The 13,246-nt window shown below is 35.8% G+C and overlaps 1 protein-coding gene and 1 long non-coding RNA gene across 5 annotated transcripts in view; both read right to left on the bottom strand.

Annotated features, from left to right (window-relative positions):
* LOC109838723 lies at window positions 828-6,783 on the bottom strand. Of its 4 annotated transcripts, none has more exons than XR_002246603.1 (4): window positions 6,559-6,783; window positions 5,363-6,455; window positions 5,063-5,155; window positions 828-957 (listed from the first exon to the last, which is right to left on the bottom strand). It is a non-coding gene; the product is annotated as an uncharacterized LOC109838723 (long non-coding RNA). The 4 variants fall into 4 exon arrangements; XR_002246599.1 differs by having other exon boundaries at window positions 5,063-5,151; XR_002246601.1 differs by lacking the exon at window positions 828-957 and adding an exon at window positions 1,898-2,061 and having other exon boundaries at window positions 5,063-5,151.
* LOC109831279 (SEC1 family transport protein SLY1) overlaps window positions 11,359-13,246 on the bottom strand; it is a 2,870-nt gene continuing 982 nt past the window's right edge. The window contains exon 2 of the mRNA XM_020398613.1: window positions 11,359-13,240. Coding sequence (XP_020254202.1) covers window positions 11,711-13,240 — 1,530 coding nt within the window. The 3' untranslated portion in view covers window positions 11,359-11,710. The remainder of the gene's footprint in view (window positions 13,241-13,246) is intronic.

The following is a 13,246-nucleotide window of genomic DNA, read 5'->3' as shown; positions in this document are numbered from 1 at the left end:
TTTTAAATGCTGCTGTGGTTTTGAATTGTTGCGGCATCCTGCCTCTGCTACAGTATTCCATGTGTCATATCTGCTACAGTATCTCATGTGCAACAGTAATATTTTTTCAAAAAACCAACACGTTCTCAGCTTCATGTTTGCTAAGTAAATATTAGTGTTGTATTTACTATAGGATGAATAATGAATCTTGGGTTGTCCCATTTGTATAGAGGAGTAGATTGAGATTCCAGTTTTACTTTTTCTATAAGGGGCTATTCGTTTCGCAAAAAAAATTGGGAAATCAAAGAATAGGAAACTTATTTCCTATAATAATTGTTTTGAGGTTGTTTGATTGGCTTAAAATAGAAGAAAACTATAGAATAGGAGATGAGATGAGATGAGTTGTCACCTTTTTATTGGATGATGTGAGTGATTTTTCAAAAAAACTTGTTTTGAGGTTGTTTGTGTTTGGTTCATTTTTAAAAAAATAAGAAAATATATGAGATGAGATGAGTTGAAGGTATATTATTGGATGATGTGACACATACTTAAGAAAATCAATTTCTTGTTTTTTTTTAGGAAATGGATGGAAAGGAAGGTTTAATGTGATGAGATGGGTTGTCACAATATTATTGGATGATGTGTGTGATCTTTAAAAATGAGATAAGATGAGATGTGATGAGTTGGATGATGTGACACATTTCTTGTGTTTGGTTTATTTTTAAAGGTAAGAAATGAGATGAAATGAGATGAGTTGAAGGATAAAAATATTATTTTATTGGATGTTATGGGTAAGTTTTAGGGATAAAAATGGATAAAAATATTATTTTATTGGTTTTTTTGTACCGATTTCCTTTTCTTGGTTTTTAGGAAACCAACCAAACGGCCCCTAAGTTCAAGACAACTTAATCCAATAGTTAAATTTACAAACATCAAGGCCCCATAGTCTCTTCAGTATATTTCACACCTTTTTCCGACCTGCAAAGAAATTATTAAAAAAACAATAGTTAAGTTCAGCAAGAAAAATGATAGGGGCACACCTCTAACCACAACCTCAACCATACTCCCTCTCTCATTTGCTACAGCGCACCAGACCCCACATGAGATTTTAAAATTTTAAAATCTCATGTGGGACCCGGTGCACTGTAACAAATGAGAGAGTGTGTGTGGTTGAGGTTGTGGTTGGTGGTGTGCCCTTAGTGCCACCCTTCTGGCAATGATGAATTTGAAGGAAAAAGGGTTTGTCAAGTGAAAAAAAAAAAGATAAAGTTTCAAGAAACCATCATGGGTGCTTTTGCACAGAACTACCTGAACTTTGGGGATTAATTTCGAAAGTTCATGGCTAATAAAAAAGTTTTGACCGTTATGTGCAAAACCTCCAAGAATTCACAGCAATTTTGTGAAAACTACACACAAAAATATTGTCTAAATACGAGGATATTTAGGCCGTCTACTAGTTCTTTTGTACACTGCTCTCTGTCTATGCTTGTGCATTTTCATTATATACTTAACTCCAAAACTGGGGACATGATGTCATGTTTGTGAAATTACATAAATGTGCCTATAGTTTTTTTTTTTTTTAGAAAAATGATGGATTACAATATAGTAATCCAGCCAGCTAAATTAATAAACTGGTTGTTACATATAAAGTGCACATTCCAACCAAAAATGTGCACAAAAAGTCAACTGAAAATACAAAAGCACCAAAACCCTTTTGTACAAAGGTTAAAACTCTCAAAAGAAAACTTAACTACCACAAAAGTAAGTATCATATTCAACAACAGTCTTACTCATCAAAATATCAATAACTACCACAAAAGTAAGTATCATATTCAACAACAGTCTTACTCATCAAAATATCAACTAAACCACTGTAGATTGAGATTAAAGTAAGTATCATATTCAACAACAGTCTTACTCATCAAAATATCAACTAAACCACTGTAGATTGAGATTAAACCAGCTGAATCACGACACTTTTCTCCACTCCTGCAGCTCCAACTGACTGTAAGTCTCCCAATCTCTCATTCTTCTTCCTTCTTCGTGCTAGCAATCTGGCCGCTCTATCTGTGATTTTAGAACCTAGCCAAAATGTAGAAAAAAACATAATCTTATTCAAAATCTCCAACGCTCTTTTCTTCTTGTTAGAAAAGAGTCTATCATTACGCTCCTGCCATATGCACCAAATAAGAGCACAAAAAATAACGTCTCTTTCCATCTTGCAGTCCTTATTTCCCCCAGCAGTCCAATTAATCCACACTTCTTTTAAGGATTTCATTTTGAAGTCTTTTCCAATTTTTAATTTGAACTGAATAGATCTCCAAAGTGAGAATACAAACTCACATTCAACAAACAGATGAGTATGACTCTCTTCAACTTTAGAACACAAAACACAATTCAGCTCTAACTGAATTCCTTTTTTAGCCAAAATATCTTTTGTATTTAAACTTTGTCTTAAAGCTAGCCAAACCATAAGTTTCACTTTTAAAGGAATGGAAAGCTTCCAAATGTCTGCACAATCAGAACGTAAACCTCTATCAATAAGAAATTGATAGAAAGATTTAACAGAGAAAATACCATTTGCTTCCCACAACCAAATTCTGTTGTCTTCTTTTTGATCAAAAATTATATCCTTGATAAGATCCAGTAAATTCAAAAACTGAAAAACCAAACTTCCTGTCAATTGCCTCTTGAACTTAATATCCCATATCCAGTTGTTATTCCTTTTTTTCCTCAGATTGCTAACAGAAGCATAAGGAGAAGAAGTGATAATAAAGAAGGATGGGTATAAAGAAGCAATGGTATATGAGTCTAATAACCATTTATCAAGCCAAAATAAAATATGTTTTCCTTCTCCCACCTCCACACGAGTACTGCATAAGAAACTGTCAACATTGAGAAAAAGATTTTTTTTCCTTCTCCCACCTCCACACGAGTACTGCATAAGAAACTGTCAACATTGAGAAAAAGATTTTTCCAAAAATAAGATAACCGAGTACTGCATAAGAAACTGTCAACATTGAGAAAAAGATTTTTCCAAAAATAAGATAACTGACCTCTACTTGAATGAAAGAATTTTGTCCAATCTTTTCTTTCATAATATTTATAAAAACTGATCTGTTTCCAAAGCACATGTTTATTCTCAAACCATTTCCAAAACCATTTCCCTAATAAAGCTTTGTTCATAGTTTTCAGATTTATAATTCCCAGTCCACCAAACAACTTAGGTCTACATATCTCCTCCCACTTGATCAAATTTGTACAACTCTTATGATCTAAAGATCCAATCCATAAAAATCTTCTTCTCATCCTATCAATTTTATCAATAACCCATGAAGGGAATAAAAAAAAGGATAACTAGAAATTAGGCATCGAAGATAGAACTGAGTTAATTAAAACCAGTCTACCCCCTCTAGACAAAGTTTTGCCTTTCCACAAAGCCAGCCTTCTCTTAATTTTTTCAATCAAAGGAGACCAATCATCTTTTTTTAATTTTCCAGCCCTCAAAGGAATCCCCAAATAAGTAATGGGAAAGCTCCCACTTTTACAATTCAACATAATGGCCAAGCTTTGTTGTAAAGAATCATTATTCTCAAGAGCTATAAGAAAACTCTTGTTAAAACTTATTTTTAAACCAGAAGGAAGTTCAAAACAGTATAAAATCAGCTTTAAAACTGTCAGCTGCTCTTTTTTATTTTTGTAAAATATCAGCGTATCATCTGCATATTGTAAGCAGCAAACTTTGTGAGTCATATTAGGAGGACCTAGACCTTCAATAAGTTAAGAATCAACTGCAAGATTCAACATTCTGATGAAAGAATCAGCTGCTAGGACAAAAAGAAGGGGTGACAGAGGATCTCGTTGACGAACACCTCTTTTGGACATAATCCACCTCCCAAGCTTACCATTAACATTAATGGCAGACATACCTCCATTTAAACACAAATTGATCCATTTTATCCATTTAACACCAAACTTTTTTGCCTTCAACACCTCTATAATAAAATCCCAATCCAACATATCATAAGCTTTCATGAAATCTAGTTTTAATAAAATTCCTCCTTTTTTATTCTGAAAACAAACAGAAATAATCTCCTGGGCTGCAGCCACTCCATCCAGCAAAAATCTGTGTTTGATATAACCAGATTGGACAGGATCAATAAGCCATTCCAATTTAGCATTTAATCTATTTGTCAAAACTTTGGTAATCACTTTAAAAATAACATTTAGAAGACTGATAGGTCTATAGTCATTAACTGTGACAGCCCCATTCTTTTTTGGAATAAGCACAATATGGGCATAATTGAGCCTATTAATTTCCAACTTACCCTCATAAAACTCCTCAAACAACTTCATAATATCTATTTTCACTGTATCCCAAAAGACTTAAAAAAATAAAGCAGGGAATCCATCTGGACCAGGGGATTTATCCCCATTCATATCAAATACTGCTTTATAAACTTCCTCTTCGGTAAAAGGAGTTTCAATATCATTAGGACCACATTCAACCACAAAGAAAAGTTTATTCCACTCACATCTATAAGGCTCTCTCTGTCCAAAAATCTTTTCATAATAATTTGAAAAAATTTGAGCTATTCCTTCTTCAGAGCTCACCACCACATTATCTACAGAAATTGACGCAATCAAATTATTCCTTTTTCTACCATTAGCAATTTTATGGAAATGCGCCTATAGTTATTGAAAATGAACAAAAATTACTTTGATGAGTTACAAAACAAATGTAACTGATAATTGATAGAGAGTTAAATAATTATAATAGTAGGTTTCGTCATTTTTCTTAATATATTTCGTTTGTCATATCAAACCCGCATTAGAAGTTTGAATTTTACATAGAATATGGATTATTCATTTGCCAGAAAAATCGAGTCAAGTTAAAAACCGTAACTAAAGCAAAAGATGTATTCCACAGCCGTGAATCAAAGCTCATTCGAACTGTTGGTCCAAAAATTATAATAGTGATAAGATGCAAAATCATGACGATCAACCATCACTTTCCCTAATCAATGATGAAACAAGGAAAATTAAAATTTCACATCAAGTAGACAAGTGAAGTTATAAATACCTTCGAGTTGATACTTCAAACTTAATATTCATTGACCTGCATCCATTTCATAGATGATCACTTACTCCCTCTAATCACTGGGCATCCACCTGCCTAACAAGTTAATGTATAAATAACAATTCCATGTTCAAAATGCAGAAGTTTACACTGTAATACACGATATGTAATTTTCCAAATGGTCATAGAAGCGTACGAATATAATCACGTAACGATAACAAGTCCAGAGCAAGATTTCAATGTGAAGAAGATAAACATAACATCGAGTATGAAATGAAGAAAATTAAGGGGCAAGAGACATACAGGCACATGAGAACAGTAGCAGTTCGCCGACCTCCATTTTTAGTGTTGAACTCGTCAAGGAAATAATCACAATGAGGTTCATACTTTTGCCCAACTTCTTAGTATAGAATCTGGAGCGCCTCCCCATGCTCTATGAAAACATGAAGTTGATATAAGACTATAAATAGAGGGAAAATAAAGTTCGCGCTAGTAACCGCTAAAATCAAAACAGATGGTAACAGCAAACGGTATACTATTTTACTTCTGGCCCACTAGCGGTAACCTTTTGATGCAATCAAGTCTGACGTTTACTAATAAAATAATTTTCTCCTTCACAGCAAGCGGTATCTCGAACTTTATAGGAGCTAAATACTGAATGTGTACCGGATCATGTTTTCCTGCAAATATATCTGTATCTGTATCAGATTTTAGCAGATATGGATGAGCTTTCCTGCAAATTCGTATATGTAAGTGGTAAGCGAATACGGATATAATAAGTACATCTCCTAGACGTATCCAAACAGTTTGCACCCCTACAAAATGTATCATTTTAACGCATTGATACTCCAAACATTGGTTTGATACCCCAAAATATCTCTTTTGCATTTTGATTACCTAACGTTTCATTCCCAATTCACTATGACGCCCCAATTCCAGATTCCATTAGATTTTTTTTTTGGGTTAAATTTGTATCATGTCCTAACATGTGATGCATATATATCTATTTTACCCAGATGCTAAAGTACAAATACAAATTTCACAGAAAATCTAATGAACCCATGTACTCTGAAAAATCAGGTTGAGTTGCAGAGCCAACATCTCTAGACTTCAACCTTTGCGCATCTGGACCCATGTCCTCTGAAACATCAACTAAGATATATATTATCTAATCCAAGTGAAATATCTAATCCAAGTTTTCACAGCCTTACAAAAAAACACTTTATGATGAAGCAAAAACATACTTTTCTCATCCAGTGGAAGGATATGCTCAGCCAATAGCTTGTTCATCTTTAACATGTCAGTACAGTGTCTCGCAGACCAGTCATAATTCATCGATCTTGCTCTTGTAATTTGGATCTTGGAGATAGTTCTTACTGATGTAGGCCCATAGTTGCTTCATAATTTGAATCAACACAAAACAGTGTAGTACTTGATGTTAATAGGCTTCATACCAAAAAATACCAAAATGTTATTCCAAAAAAATTAATTATACAAACCTGATTTTTTGGCATGTCTGGCTTGCGACAATAGCCTAGAGTTGAGGAGAAAGACCACAGATTTTATTTAGACCACCTCTTCTTTTAGCAAGAGGAGGGGTGCTGAAAGAAATTAAAACGTAGTATAATACAAGAAAATGCAGCATCATAGCCAGTAGTTGAAACAATAAACATGTATGTAGAAAGCTATAATGTAACATAGGCGAGTTTCCATTATCCTCAGTGAGGCCGAATCACAAAGAAAAGAGACATGAATGGTGGTGAGTTGGTTTATTGGGGCTGCTATGAAGTCAAAACTAGCGTCGGGGGCACTTTCATATGCCTCCGATTCTCCAGACTGGACCATGAGCTAACACACTAATGCTGAGTTGTAGAGATCTTATTATGGTTGCATTTCAAAAATATAACTGTTTGATAATGTAGAAGTTAATTGAATAGAATGGGATATTAACAGGTACCTAAATATAGTCCATTTGAAACCCTAGTTAAAGAAATAATAGAGGATACCAGAGCACAGGAAGTATAGAAGAGAGAACAATATGAACACCTACACCCATATTGCACCAGGTCCAGAGAGAACTAACTCCACGAATTGAACAAGATACAATTACATAGGCTGCATGAAAACACAATCAAACCATTTACAAACAAAAATTAGCACAAGTTCAAACCAAACCTTAATTCTACAATCTACAGATGCCATTTCTTTATAACACAATATGAACAGAGAGCAGCCATTTACAAACCATAACCAATAAAAAAAAAACCCCAATTCCATAAGAGAAGAAAAAAACCACCTTTTCTTTGACATCAAATGCTGACCCAATAGAAACCCTAGTTCAAGAAATAATAGAGGTAAACATTGCAGGGATAAAACCACATAGAACTGGAGCATATAAAAGAAATAACAATAACAAATAAAAATTGATACGAACACCTAATTCCAAGAAATTTTCATCTAGCTACCAAGATTGCATCAGAAAGAACATATCTCCAAGAATTGAACAAGAGACAATAACATAGTAAGAAACTTAAGGCAAAGCTTTCACCTGTCAAATTGCAAATTCACGGGGGGTCTATTGTTCCCATCCACACAATTTAAAGCACATGAATCTAACTTGATGTTCATGATGAGTAGAATTAAGATTAGAATACAAAGCAATAGATGACCATAACCTGTCATATCATAGCGTATATTTCTGTGTAAATAAGTATCACACAATGTGATTCTTTCTCAGGTACAAAATCTGCGAGATTAAATATTCTACCTATCCACATATTCCTTCAGGAGCACTTTGGCACATCAAGGCCCCTATCCACACTTGGTTTCTGTGTTAATGCGCATAGCTGCCAAAAAACATGAACTTGGTTAAAACCCAAACAACCACCATACATCGCCTTAGTTCTAGTATTCCATGCATATAAAAAAATTTGGACATGATTAAAGACAAAGCAGCATAGCATTTTTTTCATTAAAGCACGCTAGCTAGATAACAGGTATCACTAAGTATCAGTAACTCCGCTGAGAATAGATTGGTTATCAATTATAACTTACCGACCTCAAAACAATAAAACTCAATTTATTATATAAAGCTATAGTATGGGGAAAAACCACCATATAAACTCAATAGAGACAACATAGTGAATTTCAAGTAAACCAGTTTACCCTTATACACTCAAAGTTATGAGCATTTGAATGAGACAAACACCAGAGTAAAAGATAAGATATAGAACATAGAGAGTGATACGTGGTTGTTTAATTTGACACAAATTAATAGAAAGGCATAAATAAGGAGGTATAACCCATTCCAGTTAGAAAGAAAGAAACTGCCACGTGTACGCTAATGTATTGCAGCAGACAGACGATCTGAGGAGCGGCTCTTTTTTCTCAGGGGGGGGTGGGGGGCGGCGCGCGGAGGGTGTGTGGCAGTGTTTTACTTTAATATATTAAATAGCTCCTAAATATATCTCTCCATTCAAATAGTGAAGCAGAAGGAAATGATTGCAAGTTTCCTCCTTCCTTTCTTTTTTGCTTATTTCTTACTGCATAGCAGTGTTGCCTGGATGCATGATAGTAGCTCATATAAAACTAAACAAATAAATTCAATCAAACAATCACCTTATGCAATTCTGGACGTCCCAAACTTCAATAAGAATCAATAATGAGGAAACCTTGACAAGTCAGATAGCATTCTTTGCAAATCATGGTCCATGTCAGCTGTGAATTCTTCTCATTTAGCATAAACTATGCAACAAGAAAAACAAAGCCTTCATCCCATATATTTTATTAGATAAGACCAGTTTCTCAGCTGCAAATTGGACATTCTGATGCATTGCTCTAGGATTCATTTCATAGAGATCCACCTAAGTTATATATTGGCCATAAGCTATCTAGAGAAATCCTATTTTATACAGGCTTATGACAGAAGGAATAAAATATTAAACAGGGGTAGTCAACAACCATAAAATAATTTAGATAATAAATAAATACACATGCATATGTATGTGTGTGTGTGTACAGGCATCAATGCAAATTATTTATGTCCCTTTTGCTACCTCTCCACACAGTTTTGAGTAGAAGTTAAAACAGCCTGGCTTCAGAGGAAACTTTTTCCCAGGTATAAAATTCTAAAATTGGCTTGTTTTCAAAAACACTGCCATGATCTAATTTCTGGCTTCCCTAAGAAATTGATTTGCTAAAATATCCCGCCAGTAATAGTAACTGTAGGATTTACTAATAGCATGCACATTTCGATAGGGATCAATATACCCGATTTCCTAGAACTTGATAGATCGTGCTACGTCACATTTCCAGCTGCATAAAGAATGCCTTTACCTCAATAGCAAGGAATTGAATTATCTAGTCAAAAAGATTTTGAGTAGATGGTCATATGTCACACATCTGTAAGTCATCACAGACAACAACCCAAACACAGACTTTCATAAAACAACCATACCAACACAACAGGCCACAGGATGCTTTTTAGGCAGTAACAAAGCTAATTGACATCATCATCTACGGACATAGTAATGGTTATAAAATTACTTGAGTGAGTCAAGAACATCGAAAAAGATTTCAGGTTGAAGATATTGTAGGCGAATAATTTAAATTCTATTAGAATGTAGTATACGGGTGACTACTTTAAGAAAATAGTTGTTGATGTTTATTATATGAACTAAAACTAAATTCAAAATAGACACATACATAAGATATCCAAAGCTGTTGTATGAACTATAGGTTACTACGGAAAACTAATAAAGACAAACATGCATGAACAGTTTATATACATAATCTAAGAAAGAGATGCAGGATATACCTATGGTTCTCGCGCAACAAATATTTGATCTGATCCCTTAACTCCTTTTAGCTTTAAAGCGATAGCCTAAGTTGCATGGAAACGAGTACGGGCACCGACACGAGTGCGGGTACAGGACACGACAAATTTGTGGAATGTAGGGTACGGGGACACGACTACATATATGTCAAAATTAATAATTTACATAAGATCATTATTATTTTTCAATTCATGTGCTATTTGAAATTAATTTCCTATCATATTTTAAGTTTCTTTTATCTTTCATCTTGTTTGGTTATTATAAATTAGAAACTGCTTGTTTTTTAATTAGACGCTCAAACCTTTATAATCATAGTTTTTAACTTGGATATAGTTTGAAACAACCAGACCCATATCTAACGAGTTTTAGAAAATAATATATAGGTTCAAGAAGTGTATGACAAGCATTTTAAAGTAAAACATATATTGTATAATTGAGTACATGTCTAGGTAAATGTATGCATACATCCAAGGAGTGTCCATGAAGTTTGGGTACAGATAAGTGTCGGGTACGTGTCGGGTACGGCTTCATGATTGAAGTACCTGGTTAACGTAGGCGATAGCTGTGCTTCACGATTTATGGGTTGAGTCCTGTATAAAGTGCAATTCATTTATTATGAAGACAATAAGACGGTGAAACTGAACTGTTGTAAGATCACATCATGATTCTCTAAAGCAATGTAGTACCGTTGAGATTCCTGCCTGAGACATATGAGGAAACGCAGGTCCTTTTATATCACTCATTAATGGCCAAAATGCATCTAAATTCCCCTCTTCGAAAATTAGAAGATTCATCAATGAAATCATCATAAATATGCAGCGCTTCCATAAAAAACCAACTGAGTTTACTGTTGGTCAATGGCTGGATAAAAGAATTGAACGATTGTCCCTTAGCATAAAGACTTAATTCACTCTCAACTCTTATATTACCAAAGAAATTTAGAATGGGCATAAAATTCAAATGCCGACATGTAAAGATTCATCACTAGCATATCCAATTTCTTAGTATCTGCAGGTATATTAGTTTTCATGGAAAACAGCGAAACGTCAATTACGAACAAATAAAGTAATGCAGAATTTATCCATGGGATATTTTCATGTCGAATCCTGATTTTAGGAGGGCTATCAGAAACCTCATGGTGGAGAATGAAAATGAATGTGTCAGTCGCTGAATTATGTACAGACAATTCATGAGGACTTGATGCTCATTTACCAAAAAAATTTAAAACAAATAAGATAAAACAAGAATAACACCAAATAGCAAGAACAAAAGCCTCGAAAGAAACTGACCTCGCCAAGAAAACATACATACATTCACTGGACCCTCCATCTCCTTTACCCAGAATGTGGGTTTAAGCATTCAAACTGAACCCTCTGTGCCGTTCTTGAATCATGATAACATTCTGTATCATACCAAAAAACTCACAGAACTATAAACTAGTCTATGAATTATACGATTAAAATATATAGTAAGAAAAATAGATTCACCAATATCAAAAGTTTATACACATCAAACACTAAAGCCTTCAAAGAAGCAACACAGTTTTAGAAAAAGGAAAAACAAGGAAATTTACTAGCCAGTAGCCACAAAGAATGATGTGGGGTCATGCCATCAAGTATCATTCAGAATCCCAGAAAACTAAATGGTTTACAAGACAGAAATGAACAGCGCTATAAAATCAACTAGATGCATAATTATGAAGCACTTCTGATCGTAAAGAAGGATGTCACCTCTACTCTTCATCTAGATTTGGCATGTAGTATATAAATCCAGCAGAATTCAAACCAGGAAACAACAAATACAAATCTAACGCTCATCATTGAGATGGACTGACACCAGTACTTCCCAATCCCATTTTCTGCCCCAACACAGTGAGCTGCTCCACAAACTCTCCACCATTAAGAAGCTCGGTAGTCCCATATATCACATGCTTCACTGGTTGTGACCTCTGACCCATTTCCATCAAACTGCTATATTCAACGTAATTCCCACCGCCTATCATGAAAACAATAGCTTCTTTGAATGGCCCCCTCAATTGTGACCCTGAACCTGATCTCGGTGCCCTTGGATCAAGCAGAAGATAAGAATCCACCTCTGGGTTTGGTTTCCCTTCCATTAATGCTTCTACTGTCCTAGTCAATGCAAGCTGCCTTCCACCTGATAATAGATTCTTCATACCAGCAGTCACAGCACTAATTGACTGCCCATATAGCTTCTCAGCCCAATCCACAATGTTGCTCTTGCTAGCCGAGCTCATGGAAGAAGCCAATGATGAATTCAGAGTCTTTATTTTCTTCACATACTGAAATGCACAAGTATCCACCTCAGACTCCCTCAGTGCAGCTTCTATTGCTTCCAACTCTGATTGCGGTGTGGTTTCCACCGAGAGAAGGTAAGTTATTGCCAACCTAATCTTATCAACCTTGGTTCCTTTCCCTCTAAGTAGATCGATCAAAGCACTCCTATCCACACTCATTTTCGTCAACATACTGTTTTCAAGCTCACAGTAAGCATCCAAAGATCTCCCCTTTATTTCACCCAACAATACCGTAGCTATATTTGTATGCTTATCAATTACCTTCTTCCTCTCTGTGAGCTCAGGTAATGAATTAACTGCATTCATCAAATGCTTCGTGTTCCCAATCAAATCTGTTCCATCAAATTCAGTAGCCCCGCTGTCACTTCCACCGGTCCTCCGGTTAACCTCTTCAACATCCTGCTTATACTTTCCCAACTGCAGCTCAATCTCCTCAGCCACCTTTGGGAATGGAGACCAACTGTTTGCTACCCAGAACGAATCAGTCCAGTCCAATTCATATGCCTTCATCGCTGGCGCGCCCAATCCCTTCTCCCCTTGCTGCACGTTAACCCTATTCAGTCTCAATCCAAGAACATCATGCACTAACGGCCGGTAACTCCAATCGTGCTGTATCCCAACAGCCAGCTCGAAATTCCTATCAAACAAACACAGCACAGGTCTCTGAAACGAGCTCACAAGACCCCCACTTTCCGAAAAGAGATTGTTTTTGGTAACCAAATGATCTCGAATTTTGGCGTCCAGCGCCTCGGCCACCATCGCGGCAGGCCCTCCCTGCGCACATCGGATCACCGGAACAACCCCGAGGGTTACGAGCACGCAGAACAGACCCCCTACGATCTTATCAACGATCGACTGGATCTCGGGCTCTCCAGCCGAGGGATCGTTCATCTGAACATAGATATCCTTGAGAGCGAGCGAGAAGAGGTTGTCTTCAAGGGTTACAAACTCAAGATACTGATCGTAGATCTTGGCGATCCGATGCACGGAGTCGGACCTCAGGGTTTCAGCAGCTAGGGTTTCGAGGAGGGGTCG

The sequence above is a fragment of the Asparagus officinalis genome, chromosome 1 (genome assembly GCF_001876935.1).
Source record: "Asparagus officinalis chromosome 1, Aspof.V1, whole genome shotgun sequence".
Lineage (NCBI taxonomy): Eukaryota > Viridiplantae > Streptophyta > Magnoliopsida > Asparagales > Asparagaceae > Asparagus > Asparagus officinalis.
The sequence above is the reverse complement of the archived record's forward strand: the minus strand, read 5'-3'. Positions and strand labels throughout refer to the sequence as shown.